This window comes from Chiloscyllium plagiosum, unplaced genomic scaffold (assembly GCF_037043375.1).
Source record: "Chiloscyllium plagiosum isolate Xiang-an unplaced genomic scaffold, Cpla_swu_hap1 HiC_scaffold_8, whole genome shotgun sequence".
Lineage (NCBI taxonomy): Eukaryota > Metazoa > Chordata > Chondrichthyes > Orectolobiformes > Hemiscylliidae > Chiloscyllium > Chiloscyllium plagiosum.
Window position 1 is genome coordinate 69150937 of NW_028270146.1, and position 19895 is coordinate 69170831.

A 19895-nucleotide genomic window follows, 5' to 3' on the forward strand; every position below is an offset into this window, starting at 1 on the left:
GAATGCTGATCTGGAAAACTGCCATTAAATAACCATATTCAAGCACACCAGGGAACAACTGCTTTGTTCAACTTATCTTGTAAAACAATCTTTCACAATGTATGCTGTTAGTACACAAAAGTATGTAATGCAGCAACTCACCAAGGTTACTTTGCCAGCCCTGCACTGTAAACTCTGCCATCAATAAAGAGAGGAGGAACAATATTATGGACAAGCTACCTCGACTAGAAGACAGATTTTGAAATTCATTCAATATCACTGGGTTGAATATCTCTACTTAAATGTAAGTATAGGAGGATCATCAGATGAAACAGTTGACATCCTTGGGCACTAGTTAAATTAGATATAAAGATAGTGGCAATGCCCTTTTGTAATAAAGCAGACCCCAAGTTAATATTCTGGGAACATGGCTTGATAATACCACAACAGGTGGTGAAATATGAATTCAATCTTTGAGAGAGATCTGGAATAAAAAGCTAGCACAAAGGTAACCATTTAAGTACTGACAATTGTTGTTAAAAATACCATTAGATGCACTGATATCCTTTAGGGAAGGAAATCTGTAGTCCTTGCCTCGTCTGGCCGAGATGAGACTCCAGACCAATACCAATGTGGTTGACAGTTAACTGCCCTCTGAGCAATTAAAGATGGGACATAAATGCTGATCTGACCAGAGAGACTCTCATTCTGTCAATAAAAAAAAATACATTAGCCTGGCCCAGGCATTCCAAAGACCTTTTGATTGGCAGAGTTCTGGAGGCAGATGATTGCCATGTTTTCTGGCACTCTTTTGGGGGAATCAAAGCTGATATTGAAATTGAAAAATCTTCAGCTGTTATTAAAAGCTCAAAGAGGTAGTTCTGATTACAACAGAAAGGCATAGATTTCATGGAGACTTGGGAAATGTATTTTAAAAAGTTTTAAACTCCTGTCTCCTATGGCCAGCTCTGCATTTATTGCCCATCCCTATTTGATTTTGAGCCGATGACAGTGAGTTTCTTTCTTGAACCATTGCTGTCTGGAGGGCTATTAAGAACTAACTGCATTGCTCTAAGTTTGGAAGCAGACATAGGTGTGGCAAAATTAAGAAAATGAAGTTTATTCCCTATCCTAGATAGGTGTTTACCAACAAGTTAGTAACTTTTATGATCAACATTGCATTCTTAACCCAGATTTAATTGACTATTTAAATACTTCAGTTGCTTTAAAATTTGAACTTGTATCACTGAATCATTAGTCTCAGCCTTGGGATTACAAATTATCACATAAGAGCAATGAAACAATAACCTGTCACCCCTAAACAGTGTGGGTATGTGAATGCCATAAGGAATGGAGAACAGATGAAAACAATTGTACTATGATAGGTGTTTCTTCCCCTCTTGAAGGTCACGACATTTGTGCTGAATAGCCAGCTCAAGGAATGGGTGCCATTTTACTGCAAGTATTCAATAGCCACTGGCTAAGGTTCTGGATGAGGCCAACATAATTGCTTCAAAATGTTTTAGATGATGATGACGATGATGCACCACAGGCTTTGTGGAACTTTTTCCTGGAACTGATGTTTGAATAACTTCACGGATCAGAGAGAAATGGTCCGAATTCTTTCCTGTCGATAAAAGGACCCAGTCTTTCTTCAAATCTAATTGTTCTTTTGTTCCTCTAAGTAAATGGTACAGGGGTGGGGAGCAGGGAGCACACAACCCATTATCGTTCAAATGCCTTACTTTTTATTAGATGACAAAGTGAATCAACTAGTCTTTTACTGCATGTATCATTTACTTCTGTATGTTTATATTTCAATTCTGTGCAAAGAATTCTATAAAGATGAAAAATCTCCTTGCTCCTCCTTTTCTCAGATATTACTCAAATATAGGAAGCTACAGAATTCCATGGTACAGATATTCACATTTTTCCTGTTCTTGATAGCAAAAAGTCATCAATATATTTCAAAAGGTCTTCAATGTGTACGACGATAATTGCAGAAGGTCTCCAAGAACTGATCAAGATGCCAAGGTCCTGACAAAATACTATGCCTCGAGAAGGAAGCCAGAATGGTCATGTTACAGCTGTCTATTCATACATGATAGAAATACAGTTGCTGCAACTGTACTTTAGCCTCTTCAATCTCCTGCTGAATCTATCAGTCCTTCGTACAATCTGGTGCAATTGGGCACTCCTTGCAGATCTCACCTGAGGTAAAAGCAGGATCTGCGACAAGAAAGGAATCCCATATTTGTCCAGCTCCTTCAGGCTACGCTCTTCCACCAGTCAGTCAATATATTTCACTGTTCCATAATGACATGTACCCTTTTGTTCAGGTGAAATATTATTCCAGACTTGAATCTAAGTGCATGCCACTGGAATATGAATGCAATAGGAGATTCTGGAAACACATAGCAGGTCAGGCATTTAGAGAAACAAAGGGGGTTAATGTTTCAGGTTGTTACCTTTTTTCAGAACGTGACAAAGTCAGAAATGGAACAAGTTTCAGGAAATTCAAATGGCAGAAAAATATGTTTGTGGGGTGCTGAGGAGGTTGAACAATAAAGGGATAGGGTGGAAAACAGATAAGATTAAGTGCCAAATGAGATGATTTCGAAGCAAAAAGTCATCAATATATATCTATAACTGGAAGAACAGTTCCAGTACAGACAGTTATAGTACAGGTAGTTCTTCCATAATATGTGTTGCATCAGCACGAATTCACAATAGTGCAATTGATGAATTGAGGACGTTGTTTGCATCATGCAAACTTTGAATGGTTATAGCGGATTTTCCATAGCACGATTTTCTACAGCACAATTTCTATAGCGGTTTCCTATAGCGTGATTTTCTACAACACAAGGTTGCAGAAGAACCCAACTGCCGTGTTACAGCAGAATGACCTGTACATGGATAATAAAGCCAATGGCATGCATTCAATCCATCAGCATGAGGTAATTAATGGGCTCTACCACTTCCATTTGCTCAGTTGTGATATTATTGCATTGGAAGGTCTTGACTATCAACCCTGTGACAACCAAGAATTCTACATGAAAAGAGAAAGCAAAAGAAACAAAAGGGGAGGTTAGAGGAGTAAGCGAGAACAACAGTTATTTTCAACAGCTACTGTTTGAAAATATGGGGCAGTAATCATGATCTAAAAATGAATGCAGTGTTGAATGGAAGGCTCAATTAAAAAAAAATGAAGTGATGCCTTTCAAACTTACAATGTGCTTTAGTCACAGTATAGGAGGACTGTGAACAGAGAAACCAGAAAAGGGAGTGGGGCAGATCAGAAAGAAAAGACTTACATTTACATGGAACCCACCAGATGGCTCAAAGTGCTGTCCGGCCAACCATGTCATGCTGAATTTGGAATGTTGAAAAAGAAAGGGGTGTGTGTGTGTTGGGGTGGGGGGGGGGCTTGTGTTTTCTTGTGACACCATACTGGAAGTAGCAAAAAAAATTCTGTTGGAACACGAAGAACTAGCAATAGCCTGTGGGGTTGTTGGAGGGAGGGGAATGGGCGAAAGTGGAAAATGGAACAGACAGTTTAGGAGCATGATGGTGGGCATCTATGGCCAAGGAAAATGGAAGACATCTGGAAGGGATGATATAGAAACTGGAAGAATGCAAAAGCAACCTTACCAAAATGAGAAACAAAAACAGAAATTGGTGGAGAAACGCAGCAGGTCCAGCAGCATCTGTGGAGAGAAAAAGAGTTAATGTTTCGAGTCCAGTGATGCCATCATGTAACTGTTAACTGTTAACTTGAAATGTTAACTGTTTCGCTCTCCACCTGATGCTGCCAGAACTGCTGAGTTTCTCTGGCAATTTGTTTTTTTTTTAAAAAGATTCCCAGCATTCATTGTTCTTTGTTTTATTTTACTGCAGGGAGCAAGTGTGGTCAAGCTGCAGGAGTTAGTGGGTTGACCGGACATTGATTAAAAATATTAGACCACCTAGAGATTATTTACAAAATTGAGCAATGCATTGGACAGTTTTTCTTTAATGCTTTATGTATCAGCCAGCATAGGTTTTTACAAGGATCTTGGTTGCACACCAAAATCCCAAACCATCAAAAGAATTCAGACACATTTTTTCATTCTGTTGTATATAAATGAATTGGTGTCAAAAATGATGTGAAGAGGTGATAAGTACCATCACAACTGATGTTTAGGGTTCAGAACAAGATATAAATAAATGTAGATTCGGCATAGGATAAAGTACTTTACATCCAATAAAATTAAACTGTTAAAAATTTTCAGTTATATGTTGATTTTTTAGAACAAATACACTATTTACAACACTGAATATTTGACATCCACTAAAAACCCAAACAATCCGGATAAATTTTCAGATTGGGTTTGTTATATCATGGGGAGGAGATAGCTGCACGATAAAAAGTCAAGTCTCAAGGATACAAGGGAGATGGGTGCAAGATTTTTTTCTAATTATATAAATGTATCTGTAACATGATGGAAGCTGGATAAAACTGAGCACCTTAGCAGCATGTCTCTAAAGATATGTCACAAAATCTACTGAAGACAAAATAAAGTGGTTGAGTACATCTAAAGTAATTATGATTTATTTGACATACTTTGGAGCTGTTTCAAATTGCAGCCAAGCAAAAACTTACGGAAACTGGGAGAATTGTACTTAATAACAACACGGCAGTGATCTTAGTAAGGTCTAAACATTTCTCCACAGGTCAGGACTCTTCAGAAAATTCACAAATTTTATTTGATTGCTGACAGGAGTTCTACATGAGGTTCCACTATGTTACAATTAGAGAGAAAAAAAAGAAACAGGAATTCATGAGGCACGTTAAAAATAACAATACTGATGCGGCTATTTGTTCATCAAGGCAGAATTTGGAGACTCTAGATCAGTGATTTGCACTGTAGTGTATATGGAAGCACTAATTTTAGAACATGCCTTCAGACTCTATTGGACAGAAGCAATAATTTTATCTAACCAAGACAAGTAATTTTTAAGTCCTCCTTTGGTGTATTACCAACGCAGTGTGAATCTGTTCTGTTTAAAAGGCAAATAGCACAGACAGATGTTTTGTATAACGTGCTGAAATAGATTGCCAGCTCTCTTCGTCCTGCTAACTGCAGATACTATTTATTACTTCAGGTCTCTTCTACACTCAGGTAGCACTCGAGACTGCTAGCTTCTTCAGGTGATCCATGAACACTTGCAAGCTGACATCATCTGTCAGGATTGGTGCTCCAGCCTCCTAAGGAAAAGATTCATACACGGAAGTTAATTGAACAAGTAACCTTGCTACTTGTTACAATAAATCAGCCAGCCTGATGTATTATACTTTGAACTTATCTATACACTACCAATTATGAACTAAGATTACCAAACAAACAAAAAGATATTATTCTAAAACAGTCCATTGATTACTGGTTCAGTACTCCTTACAAGCCAAACAATGAGCCAACAATAATTTAGTTTATTAACCTGGGTTTAGAGAGAACATCCTCTGCTACAAACGTATTGTCCTTATGAACAAATATTTCAGATAACTACTGATGGACAAGTATTGACACCAAACAAAATAATGGAACTAAATATAAATCATGATTACATTCCTAACTCACCATCTCAATATATAATGTTTAAAGATCAGACATAATAATAATAATGGGGACCATTCTATATGATATTTTTCAGCCAATAAAAATAATTTCAAGCAATCTCAGTTTGCCTGTTAAACTAGATTATCCATTAAAAAGTTGACTTACTTGTCCCCATGCATACATGTTGTTGTGGGTCTGTGAGGGATTTACTTTGGACAACAAGAAACGCGCCTGTTGATGAAAATTATGAAATACAAACATATTACTAAAAGAAAGACTAGCACTTATACACAGCCCCTTGACTTCCCAAGTGCTTTGTAATCAATAATTTTGAAGTGCTTTCACTGCTGTAATGGAGGACATTAGAGTCGTTTCTGACAATGGACGCTGTCATGCAGTTCACTGAGTCTGTGCTGGTTCCCTAAAGAGCTCAGTCAGTCCATTCCTTCTCTCTAACCCATAACCCAGCAGGTCTATTTACTTCAAGTATCCATTCTATTTCCTTTTGAAATCATTGGCTGTTTCTCATACTGCCACCCTCATGAGAAACAAGCTTCAAATCATCACGATCAATGTGTCTAAAAAAAACCCTCCATATTGTGCGCGATTGCACGAAGTTAAAAAAAAGAAAAACCAAAAACTCCCTCTCACATTCCCTCTGCACCTCCCATTAAAAACATTAAATCTCTGCCCCCTAGTATCTGCACCATCAGCTAATAGATAGAGTTTTCAGTGTGAATTGGACAAGCTGAGGGAGTGAGCAAATGCACAGGAGATGCAGTATAACCTGGATAAATGTCAGGTTATCCACTTTGGAAGGCAGTTTATTAGAACAGCTATAAATTGAGGGGTGAGCAATGAGGCCTGGCTATCCTCACACACTAGTCATCGAAGATAAGCATTCAGATGCAGCAGGCAGTAAAGGCGGCAAATTGCATGTTGGCCTTCACAGTGAGAAAATTTGAGTACAGGAGCAGGAATGTCTTGCTGCAATTATACAGGGCCTTGGCGAGACCACCTTGGAATATTGTGTGCAGTTTTGTTCTCCTTATCTGAGGAAAGATGTTGAGAGGTAGTACAATAAAGGTTTATCAGACAGACTCCTGAGATGTATGAGGAAAGGTCAAATCAGTTAGGATTATATTTGCTGCAGTTCAGAAGAATGAGGAGGGATCTCATAGAAACCAAAAAAATTCTAAAAGGACTAGACAGGGTGGATGCAGGAAAGATGGCCCCAATGGTGGGGGGGGAAAGAGTCCAGAGGCAGGGATCATGGTCTAAGGATACACGTAATCTATTCAGGACTGAGAGGAAGAGAAATTTCTTCACTGGAGTGGTGAACTTGTGGAATTCCCTACCATAGAAAGCAGTTGAGACCAAAGCATTGTGTGATTTCAAGAAAGAGTTGAATACAACATTTGGGACTAAAGGAATCAAAGTGCAAGAACAGGCTTGATGAGTTGCATGATCAGCCACGGTCATAATGAATGGTACAGCAGACTCAAAGGGCCAAGTTGTCTACTCCTGCTCCTATTTTCTGTGTTTCGATGTTTGACCTCAACCACCTCATTAAATCGGTCACAATCCTATACACTTGTATTGAAGCTGGGAAGGAGCAAGTTTAGATAATTCGAGTGAAAGAGTCAAGTAGAAATAGCACAAGCAGGAGAAATTAAAGAATAAACAGACTGGGACTCTAATTAAAGTGGGATTTCAGTAAGAAAATTTACAATAGTCATTGGCAGAGAACTTTCAAAAATTTGGAAAGTGAATTGTACTTTGGCTCCGGAAAGCAAGAAAACATCCACTTCACCCGGATCAAGGTGTGAAAATACCATCCTTGCTGCAGAAAAAAAGGTGGAAAGGAATTTCAATCATGATTGCTACCCATTGTAATGATGACACACAGTATTTTGGTGGAGGTAGGACATTGGATGTTGTACAATAGCTTTCTTTTTCTCGAATGATTTATTCATGGGTTGTGGGCATCACTGGTTGGACCAACATTTATTGCTCATTGTGAATTGCCCAGACAGCAGTTAAAAGTCTATCACTTTGATGTGTAGTCACATGCAGGCCAGACCAAGCAAGGGTGGCAATTTCTTTCCCTAAAGGAATTAGTGAACCAGGTGATAATCTGACAATCGGCAAAGGTTTCATGGTCATTGTTAAATTGTTATTTCCAGATTATTGTTGAATTCAAATACTATCTGCCATGGTAAGATTCAAATCCAGGTATCAGGAAGAAAATCTGGGTTTCTGGATTAATAGTTTAGCAACAATACCACCAGACATTGTCTACACACATCACCTACATTTGACTGATGTATTCCTTGCAGCCCTTGAAAGCCTTTAGTAATTATGCTTGACAACCAATGTAAATTGTCCTATTGCTTTCATGCAACAAACTAGCCTGTTAATTAAGACAGGTGTCTCTTCTGCAAGATGCTGGAGTGATCTAACCTCGACTACTGATGATTAGACGGGTTCTGGACACTGTAGAGACAATGTAACATTGGTAGCAATAAACTAATATGGCAGAAGTGACAGAGCAAACAATTATTTTTCAAAATCAGTTCTGCTAATAGTCCTGGTCCATCACCCAGTTAACTCAGCACAAATCTCCTTTATTTGTCAGACATAGATCTGGGATCCAAAAATAATGGACATATTGTCATCATTAAAACTGAACAGTTATTCAAATTTTATCTGGAGTAATACAAATAGCTTAGTAAACAAATATCTATGATTAAGATTTTGAGACAAAGAAGTACCAGTGAAATTAACTAATGAGCTTCAATGTTATCTGCAAAATGGAAAGGGCAGAGGTGCATTTCCAAAGGCATGTACAAGGAGAATCATCTAAAGAGTAATGAATTCATGCTTCTTGTGCAATGTACGTACATGGAAGCTGGCACTAACACTGCAGAAATAGTATTCAGCACAGTTACAGAATTGAAACCTGGTAACGATTCCTGCAAAAGTGATCATTCTTGAGCATTATTCTATCCTTCTAATGCTTACAGAGCAAATTATTAACATGTAAAAATCCAGATTGCTAGACAGAATTTTCACAATTTAAAGTAACACAAATGAAGGTTACCTGGCTTCCTCCATGCTCGGTGTCAACATAGCGTGGCATAGGGAATCTACTATGTAGAATCTCTTGTGCATCATCCACAGGCGCTTGTAGTAAATGGCGGAAATTTTCATACTCAGGCATGTCATGATAGCCAGCTTTACGCCATTGAGCAATGGTCTAGGAAAAATGATTATCTACTGAGTTACTGTGTTCATTTATAGCTATAAATGTTAAAATAAACTAATTAGAGGTTAATGACTTCATGTTAAATAATCTGTGAAATTAACAATGTTAGTAGTTAATAAGTGTAATGAAATGTGATACAACTTTAACACTTCTCTAACACCAACTAGCATTTCTAGTGTTGACCAGAAATAGGTGTTATGTATGTTTTGAAGTGATATGTTCTTACCTCTCCATGGTAGATAAGTATTTGAAAGAAGGTGTCCATAAGAAGAATTCTATCAGGGAGAATACTGCTGCTATCGAGAAGAACAGGCTACGTAAAAGCAGAGAACAAATTGATCACCAAACCTTTGCTCGTAGTTAGAAAACTTCAGATTCCAAAATGGATTCAGCTACCTGATCTTATCTTCCCCCAAAATACGCAAATATACTTTTTATTAACAATTTGAGGAAGTTATGCTTAGAACTGCACAAGTACATTGGTTCCTAGTACTCAAAAGCCTTAAAATTAAAACGCTTATCCTAATGTTTAGATCCGACCTGCTCAACACTCCTCTTGATGCTCATAACTCCCTCCACTCTTGGATCTCCAACTCTTTCACTCTTTCTCTAACTCTGGCCTCTTTAACACCCCACACCATGGATAAACAACAGCTTTGTTGCCTCCATCCATTCTCTGCAAATGCATATCCAAAAGCCTCTGACATTCCATTTGCCTATACTTCTATAAGAAACTTAAAATCCAACTAACCTTTGGGCAATTCTTCTAATCTCTCGCCTTTCTGCTTGGTAACAAATCTTTCAATGTAACATACCTTGGAACTATCCATTTGTCAAAGGTACTGAATAATTACAAGGTGCTGTTTATTGATGTTAAAATGAATTTAAAACTTCAAAAAATTGTGGTGTTGTTTCTAATTACAGCCACTTTCAAGTTTGACAAAATTCAGAATGCTTTTCCTTGCAAAATACGTGAGCATCTCTATTCCACATCTACTCTAGATAAGAGAGATATTACACAGGAAACAAGCATGGACTTGGGGTAAATTGTAAGAGTTGGATTCTGATTTCAGCATACTTGCTCACAAAATACAGCACAAATACACCATTTCTTCAAAGTTCAGTACCAGTGTGAAATAGCTTCTGTTTTGCATCAATGTTTTCTTGTTTGACGCAGTATGACTTAAAGGTAAAGTAAGGTTCGCTTGTAAACCACACATATCCTATGATTATAGCCTCAGACCAAATAAAGTTTGCTTTGGACAGACAGAGCAGTCGTACTGTAAAGCAATCACACAGACCACATACTATGCTGAAAGCAAATTTCACATAGGATCATCATAGCTTGTACAGAGGAAGACTGTTAATGATCAGTTTGAGCTAGAGATTAATCAACACCTCATGCAAGATAGAGCGTTTAGCCTCTCTAACCTATTATTCCATTCAATTAGATCATGGTTGATCTGTATCGGGAACTCCATCTGACCACCTCGATTACTATCTAATTGATCACTTGACTTGAATTTTAGTGCAGATGAATACTGTAAAGCTCAGTTGTTATTCAATCTGACATCAACAGATGAATAAAATATCTCAAAATACATTTCTCACCTCTGGAGGTCCATTGAAAGAATAGGCATACAGGATAGGTTGAATCATGATGAGAGACTGCGTAAGATCCTGACGCATGAAATGGTGACGGTAGTAAGAACTCTCATCAGGACTGTTATTAAAAACTTGTAAGAATGGAGATCTTCTCAGATGAAACATAAACTAAAATGGAAACATACATTTTCTCATTTCAATATTGTAAATCAAGGCTACTGTTAAAGTTATTTTTATGATCGCAATTTTAAAATATATGAGTTCCTATTGTATGCTCTATACATTGTCAAATGAATTATAGCATAATTTGAAAGTTGATGAACCAAAATCTATGAGAGACATGTACTCATGAAAATAAAGTGCTCATTTCATACCTGTGGATACAAAGAAAATGTTTCAGAAAATTTGAAAGAGGCTGGATCATCTTTGTGATAATCTCCAAATTTCTGACACTGAGAAAGGAAAAGGATTTAATTTATTGGATATTATCCTTTTTAAGCATTATAATACTAACAAATTAAAGCAGCCAATAAATTGTTTCATGCTTCTATACACCACCTCCGCCCACCCATGCACATACAGAGAACTACAGAAAATGCATCATACCAGTCGTATAAGCTGTCTGTCTAGCCATCTGAGAACATCAGGTCCCTCCTCCGTCTCTGCTCTGTAAACTGCCAATCTTGCCATGAGAACAGCTGCAGCTTCTTGATCAAAGGATGCAGCAATATTCTGGATCTGTGTTTGTGCATCTGCCCAGCTTTATAAAGGGGGAAAATACACATTTGATTTTTATAAATAGGAATCATAAAACAAAATAATAATGCTAAATAATAATATTAATAATGAAATGTAACATCTATAATTGGTTTTATGTCTTGGATTTTAGTTTAATATGAATAAAAATTGCTGGATACAGAGCAGAGGGTACAACCTGTAAGTTAACTAACAATCTGTTTTAACGAATCTACATAGAAATAATTATGCTTTTAACGGGCATGACATTACAGAGTCAAATTTTAGGACAAAATTGAACACATCAAAAAACGTTCTCATCAGAACCATATTTTGCAGGAATATTATTCTCCAACTAACTTAGAGAATCACATACATTAAAAGGAAAGTTTCTAAAATAACTTGGCACATTTATGCTAGATAACTATTCTGCACAGTCATGAGATTTTATAAAACTAAAGTTAATGATCATAAGATGCAAGATGCTGTTTCATTTATGCAAACCTATCAAACTACATTTCAAATATCTACTTGTATGAACAATTGTAATGCAATATTCTAATCAGACGTTACACAGGGTGCATGTGATTCACAACATCATCAGTTGGTGAGAGAAGAAATAAACTTTTTATCAGTAGTCATGTAATCCTTGCTCCAGTCTGTCATTCCATATACATGATTTCAGTTTTGAAGTAGTTCTACTTAAAGTCAGCATTGACAACAACAATCTCAACGCAGGAGAATATTGACCTATTCATATAGCATATCAAATTAGGACACTGGCAACACAGACTAGTTAATTGACCATGCAGAGTCAACAGCAGCCTCCCTAAACATGTCTAATAAAAACATCTACTGAGCATCCCCACCTAAACTAAAATATATGCAGTGGATGTCATTATTACTCTTTTGTATGGTTGAAATCTTGCATTCTGTACAGAAAATAAACAACTGCTAGACTGCTTCTAATAACCCTATCTTCAATCTATCTTGGGAATCAGATGCCAGAACTAACCAACAAACAAAGCGCTCCAGAACCTCCCATGCCCTAGCCAAGCTGTTCCAGTACAGCTACAAGACTAGCATCTGACAAACAAGATGGAAAAATGCCCAGGAATATCCTGTACACAAAAAACAGAACATGTCCAACCCGGCCAATTAATATTAAGATTAATTAACTAAGATTAATCCAATTAAGATTACTATTGATCATTAGTAAAGCGATGGAAGGGGTTAGTTAGCAACAGTGCTATCAAACAGCATCTGCTCAACAATAACCTGCTCAGTGACGACCAGCTTGGGTTCCACTGGGGCACTCAGTGCCTGACTTCATTACAGCCTTGATTCAAACTTGGACAGTGGAACCGCATTTCAAAAGTGAGGTGACAGTGACAGCCCTTGACATTAAGGCCATATCTGACTGAGTGTGGCATTGAGCTGCCGTACAAGAATGGCATCAATGGAAGTAACAGGCACATAGGAAGATGGTTGCAGTTGTTGGCCGTCAGTAACCTCAGTTCCACAACATTGCTGCAGGAATTCCTCAGGGAAGTGTCCTGTAGTCAACCAACTGTAGTTACTGTATCAATGACCTTCCCTCCATCAAGAGTGGGGATATTCACTGATGATAGCACAATTTTCAATACCATTCATGATTCCTCAGATAATGAAGCAGTCTATGTCCCAATGCAGCAAGACCTAAACAACTTGAAGTCATCATCCAATTACACATGATTCCAATGCCCCATTGGGTGAGTCCTATTGTTGCTGTTTGTTCTAGACACAGATTTGACTCTGTCCAGTCTTTCAGCCAAGAGGTTAATTCAGTCTACCCAATCAAATTCTATTTCAAAATCCACAGGACATACATAATTATTGCTTGACCTCTAAAGTGCATTCATTACTCACTAATCTTAGAATGTCGACAGCTTCTCCCATTCTTCTTTCTCCCTGGAATCCAAACGCATCATCTCCAATGTAGTTCTGTGCCTTCCCATCAACCCTCTGCTTTAACTCTTAGTAAAAGCTTCAATGGATGGACAATCAGATTCTTTCTGCAGTAATTGTTATTGCCTGCCTGAAGTCGTCTGGCCATTCTCCTGAGTAAATTCTATATAGTTTAGCAAATATTCATGTTAGGTTCATTCCCAGTCTTATGGGTTTCAACCACTACAGCTGCTTCCTAATTTTTTATCTTATTTATTGTTGCTCTTATCTCCATGCCATATTTCTAGTTCATGAAATCAATCCCAACAATACTCTCTTCTGATAGCTCAATCATTTCAGTTTTTCATTTTTTGCTGGCAGTTCTTCAACATGTTTCTTCATTACCCAGTGTTTCCCCAGTGGCTCAGTAGTTAGCACTGCTGCCTCACAGCACCAGGGTCCCAGGTTTGATTCCAGCCTCGGGCAACTGTCTGTGTGGAATCTGACATCCTCTCAGTGTCTGCATGGATTTCTTCCGGGTGCTCCGGTTTCCTGCCCCAGTCCAAAAATGTGCAGGTCAGGTGAATTGGCCATGCTAAATTGCCCATAGTGTTAGGTGCATTAGTCAGAGGGGAATGGGTCTGGGTGGGATACTCTTCAGAGGGTCGGTGTGGACTTGTTGGGCCGAAGGGTCGATTTCCACACTGTAGGGAATCTAATCTAATCAAAAACACATTCCATCTCACTGCAATTATTTTCATCTTTATGCTGAGTGTCACAAATGTCTTTTGCTTTTTCATATGAAAGATCTTTTAAGTATATTACACTGCTCTAACCATCATTCTTTTCCCTTGTCCTCTTAACCTGTAATTCAAGCATCAGTTTTTCATTGTTTTGTTCATAATTGACATTCTTTCATTTTCTCCTTTCTTCAATCGTTGCAGCATTGCAGACCCATGGTCTCTTGATTCTTTTTCCTCTTAAAAGCCAACGCTCTTCCCCATCCTTCTTCAGCAGACTTTTTAATATATCTGCATTGTTCATTCATATTGGTAATATTGTAGCCTTTTCTAGCTTATGTTTCGTTTATTTCATTTACAAATTCTGTATTTATTTCTATTAGCCTCTCCAGGTCCCACTGCTTTCTGTGAAATCTGTATTAGCTCTTGACTGAGCTTTTGAGTTTGTAACTGCATTTCTATATTTCTTTCGTGCCGCTATACGGTCCAGTTGAAATCATTTGGTCATTTCCAGGTTTCCAAACATGCACAGTGCCAATCATTTGTTTTCTTTGTAAGACTGCTAATATACTCTCCACATCATGGTAACTTCCATTCACAGTTCAACCGTGGCACTTTCCTCATGGCTTTTTATGGCTTTTTTGTTCACTGTTTGCATGCTGCTTCCTTCAAAAATGCCATTCTTTTCAAGCATAGAAAATTGACCATGTTAGCTAAAATATTTAAGGTATATATATCCAAAAAAAAAATCCCAAATCAGGGCTGATGAAGGGCTTATGTCCAAAATGGCGATTCTCCTGCTCCTTGGATACTGCCTGACCTGCTGTGCTTTTTCAGCACTACACTCTTGACTCTGACTTCCAGCATCTGCAGTCCTCACTTTCTACCCCCTGCTATTCAATAAGATCTTGGCTAATCTGTTTGATTTGAATTCCACATTCCCAGCTACCTTGCATAAGTTTTGATCCCTTTGCAAAACCAAAAATCATATCTCCGCATTAAAATAGTCAAGTGGCCTGCCTCCACAATTTTCTGTCACAGAGTTCCAAAGTCACACAAACCTCAAAACCTTTTCTCCTTTTTGGTACTGAAAGGGTTAAGTGGAATTTTCAAACAGTTTTAAACCAATTCGGGATTCACCTCCAATAGAAATTTCCTTTTCAGGATCTTATCCATATAAATCATATCACCCTTCAGGCTTTTTTAAAAAATCAACCTGTCCAGGGATGGTTGACACCTCTGAAACAGCTGGGACTTGAACCTATAAACAAACAGGAGGCCGAGTCGAGAGTGTGTGGTACTGAAAAAGCACAGCAGCTCATGCAGCATCAGAGGAGCAGGAGAATCGACGTTTCGGGCAGGTGCCCTTCATCAGGAATGAGGTTGGGAGCCTTGGAGGTGGAGAGATAAATGGGAGGGGGTCGGGACTGGGGAGAAGGTAGCTGAGAGTGCAATAGGTGGACGGAGGAAGGGGTAAAGGTGATAGGTCGGAGAGGAGGGTGGAGAGTATAGGTGGGAAGGAAGATTGTCAGGTGGGACAGGTCACGGGGACGGTGTTGAGCTGGATGGTTGGAACTGGGATAAGTGAGGGGAGGGGAAACGAGGAAACTGGTGAAGTCCACATCGATGCCCTGGGGTTGAAAGGTCCTGAGGCAGAAGATGAGTCATTCTTCCTCCAGATGTCAGGTGGTGAGTGAGTGGCGATGGAGGAGGCCCAGGACCAGCATGTCCTTGGCAGAGTGGGAGGGGGAAGTGAAATGTTCGGCCACAGGGTGGTAGGGTTGATTGGTGCGGGTGTCCTGGAAATGTTCTCTGAAGTGCTCTCAGAGAAGGCGTCCAGTCTCCCCAGTGTAGAGGAGACCACATTTGGAGCAAACAGGAGGCTGGAAGAACACAGCAACCCAAGCAGCATCAGGAGGTGGAAGAATCAATGTTTGGGTATAACCCTTCTTCAGCACTCAAATCTGTGCCTACTAGCTCAGAGGTAGGGAAAGTACCCATGTTATAATCAAGTCACCCCTCTCTTGTGTAACAAGATTAGAAATAAGATCAGTCTGTTAGAAATATAGGAACCGGAGCATGCTATTCAGCCTCTCGAGCCTGTTCCTATGTTTCTAACAGGCTGGGCTTGTTTGATCTTGGGATGGGATCATGGGTGATCTGTGATCTAACTACATAAAACTGCCCTTGTCACAAATACCTTAACATCTTTGCTCAACAAAAAAAAATTCAGATTTAAAATTACAACTAATTCAGCATCTTCTGGGCAACAGCTCCAAACATCTACCATCCTGTGTGCGCAGAAGTGCTTCCTAACATCTCTTCTGAACTTGCGATCCTAATTCTCAGACTATGCCCCCTAATTCTAGAATACCCAACCAGTGGAAATAGTTCATTGTTATCTACCCCGTCTAAATCTCTTAATACCTTGAAAACAACAATCAGATCACCCCTTACGTTTGGGAATTCTAGAGAAAAAAAAGCCCAATTTGTGTAATGTCTCCTCATAATCCTGAAATCTAAGTATCATTCTTGTAAACCTATATTGTATTCCTTCCAAGGCCAATATATCCTTCCTAAGATGTGATGCCTTGATCTGCTCATTGGTTGGACTCTACTTGAAGTGCAGAGTTTTGTTTAACTGCAGCATAACTTCTGCATCCCTTGTACTCTATTCCTCCAGATATCATGGCCAGCATTTTATTAGCTTTAATTTACTTGCATAAAACAACTCGCTCATTCCAGATTTTAATCTGGTCAACCTCCTCTGAGCCACCAACAATGCATTTACAGCCTTTCTTAAATAAGCCACATGAAAACTGTACAGAATTCAAGATGTGGTCTCATCAACGCCCTGGAGCGAATCATGACAATTCTAATGGAAATGTATTACACTTAAATAAATCACTAGGTTCAGTCTTTCTTTTAACAGGGACATAAGTCAAACTGCAGTTAATGTCCACCATCAGAATATAATTAAGACGCAATTCATTCACTTGGAAAATCTAGGTTTCTTTTTGCCAGGTGCAAAGTCAACACAAGCCAATAATCGAGGAAACTGCAAAGATTGCCAATGCACATGTGCAATAGCAGAGACTGGGGGAGACAGAAAAAAAGACATGAGGCGCAATAAATGTGTGAGAAATTAAACCAGAGAAAGACAAAGAAAATGAAAAATATAGGCATAAAGTATTAGGCAACTGAAGAAAGCAAGGATCTGTGCAGGAGGCTTTTAACTTTGCTTGGTGGATTAGTTGTGCAAATATCACAACTTCACATGAATTTAAAGTTTTTAAAAGTATAAAGTTCTACAGAGTATTATTCTATCATCTTTTTCCAAGAGTAATGTATTTTTGTTTGCCTTCTCCTCAGTCTGGTATGCAAAGCCTGCATGTGAATAACTTTCTGAATGTAGTGAGGATTGTGAAGGAAGGAATCAACAACTGAGGAATGAACACCTGAAAGCAAAATCGGCTAGATTTGGAGAAGGGTGGGCAGATATGGTTATGTTTATTATAACAATCTAGAACAAATAAAATCAGAGTTGACAACATTGCTTCAAATTAGTTACAGGTTGATAAATCTTTAAAAATCATTTCCTTGCCCATCATGGGCCAATACATGGGCTGAATCGGCCCTCTTCCTTCTCAAATACACAAGTGAGGCGGCGACATAGTGGCAAATGCAGAGAACGCAAACAGATGCTTGTAGACGCCTTACAGCTATTGAGGAAGCATATACTTAACCCAGGGCAAAGTCAAAAGCATGCAATTATTTTATATAATACTGAAAGAATTTCAGAACCGCAGACCTCAAAACAACAGCAGCATTCTTGTACAATCATGGAAAGCAATCATGTCTTGCGCAGTTTTAGAAGTGGAGTATCAAGCATAAAAACAATGGATTGAAAATTAATGGTGCTATTAATTGATGTCTGAAGATGTGAAAGCAATCTCTAAGCCATTGAAATGTGATCGTTAATCAAATCCCAGTTCATTTAACAAATAGACATTATTGAGCAACTTGTTAGGTTAAAATGTAGAACTTGGATACTGCATTTTATTTAATGTTGTATATTTAGTTAAATGAGGAATAGATATTTTCGTTGCCACTCTAAATCATGTGTAAGTCAAGTGATTTAGCTCAGCAAAAATGGCCAAAAATAAACACCCAGATCAATCTCAGCAACCTTATCTTAGGTTTAATCAACAGCATGATTAATGTACCAGTTGGTGCTTCTCAATTTTCCTATCATTTCTACAGTTGTACATACTTTGCTCAACCAACTGCAATGTTTAAAGCCAGAGCTGAAACCAAGTGTGAGCAAATGTAAATTTGTAATTCTGAAATTAAAAATTTACATTCATAATTTATCTAAATACATATGCAATTTCCCTGGATTGTTATTATATTAAGCAGCTGGGAAGTTAATTCTTAGGCAGGAACAAGGCTTTTAATTTCAGTGTTGATTAAAATTAAATTATTAACAAGGAAAGGTTGTGTTGTTAACCAAAAATAAAATTGAGGAATTAATTACAGGTTGATAAGTCTTTAAAAATCACTTCCTTGCCAATCATGGGGCCTATACATGGGCTGAACCAGACCTCTTTTTTCAAAAAATACACAAGTGAGGTGGCGACATTGTGGCAATATCATTGGATGAGTACCTCAGAAGTCACAGCTAATGCTCTGGGATGTGGGCTCAATTCAATAGAAGATGGCAATATTTGAATTTTATTAGTATACAGGCTGTATTTGGAATTAAAAGTTGGTCTAATGATGTTCATGAAATCAGTGTCAATTGTTGCCTTTTAATGACATGGTCTGTGACTCTGGATCCACTGACTCTAAAATCCCTTCTGAAGTAGTCAAGCAGTCACTCATTTGTATCAAATTATCATAATGACAAAAGGAATGTAACCAGAAGGAATACCAAGCATCAACGCAAGGATCAGAAACAATAATGGCACCTCCAATCCTGTCGACATTGCAAAGCCCTCCTTACTGGTGCCAAAACAAAGTGCTGTCCCTCAAACCATTCAAGCATATCATCATACACATGTATGAAACCTTATAATATCCCATACATCACCTTCATAATCTCACAGTATGACAGTTCACCTCACTTAGGATTTCCAACTATTTTATTTCAATCCCAGAATCCAGCTAGAATTTCTTTCTGCAACCTGACTTCCAATTCCACCCAAGCCAGTCTCATCCTTTGTGATCTTTTTCCAACAGGGTTTCTGAGATACCCATTTTCACCTAGCCTATGATCCCTGTTTCAGATTTAGCATAAATCCTCTTCATCAGTTTTCAGCACAAAGTTGCATGTCTGAAATTTGTTCTTAAATTACTGACAGCATTTATAGCATTTTAAGTGATTAAAACATAAATGGTTTGTCCTTATGCCTTAGTCCAGTTCAACTTCACTTGACTGGTTCTTAGCACCAAGCTTCAAACTGATAATTTGGGAAAATAGGTTTCATAAAACATGAATGCACACACAGATTGAGTGAGAACAGGACTACACCATCATTAAGCCTCAGTCTTACAATGCCCACTCCAGTCAACTGTATTATGCTTAATGTACATCATCTAATCATATTTGTAATTACTATTCAGTCCACTCTCATGTTCCTTTCCTGTTCTAGGAGCTGGAGTTTTGCCAAATTCAGAAGACTAAGCATATCTTTAAAAAATGAAGACCGGGTCAGAACGCAGAAGTTACATATAATTTCTGCCAGTGGACGAAAGGACGGGGGCAGGACATGAATCTCACCGGTGGGATTCTAGCACTCAGAAGTGTTATTTAAACCTAGCACTGGGATAAGGCAAACATAATTTTGGCTAATAAAATATAAACAAAGACTTGGGGAAATTCAGCAAATTAAAATTATTTGGTTCCAATCACAGCAATACTCAACAGAACATATATGGCCTATCAAATTCTCAGTCTATCATCTACAGAGAGAGAAACAGAGTTAATGCTTCAAGTCCAATATGACATTTCTTCACAGCCTTAATCTGTCATGTTGGAATCAC

At 38.3% G+C, this 19895-nt stretch overlaps 1 protein-coding gene across 2 annotated transcripts in view; it reads right to left on the reverse strand.

Annotated features, from left to right (window-relative positions):
* Positions 1-4554: 4554 nt before the first annotated feature.
* The window catches only part of sec23a (Sec23 homolog A, coat complex II component), a 92440-nt gene continuing 77099 nt past the window's right edge, over positions 4555-19895 (reverse strand). For both annotated transcript variants that reach the window (XM_043697863.2, XM_043697864.2), the window contains exons 14-20: positions 11056-11209; positions 10824-10901; positions 10456-10617; positions 9071-9157; positions 8680-8835; positions 5742-5807; positions 4555-5227 (exon numbers count right to left, since the gene is read on the reverse strand). In XM_043697863.2, coding sequence (XP_043553798.1) covers positions 5138-5227; positions 5742-5807; positions 8680-8835; positions 9071-9157; positions 10456-10617; positions 10824-10901; positions 11056-11209 — 793 coding nt within the window. In that variant the 3' untranslated portion in view covers positions 4555-5137. The remainder of the gene's footprint in view (positions 5228-5741; positions 5808-8679; positions 8836-9070; positions 9158-10455; positions 10618-10823; positions 10902-11055; positions 11210-19895) is intronic.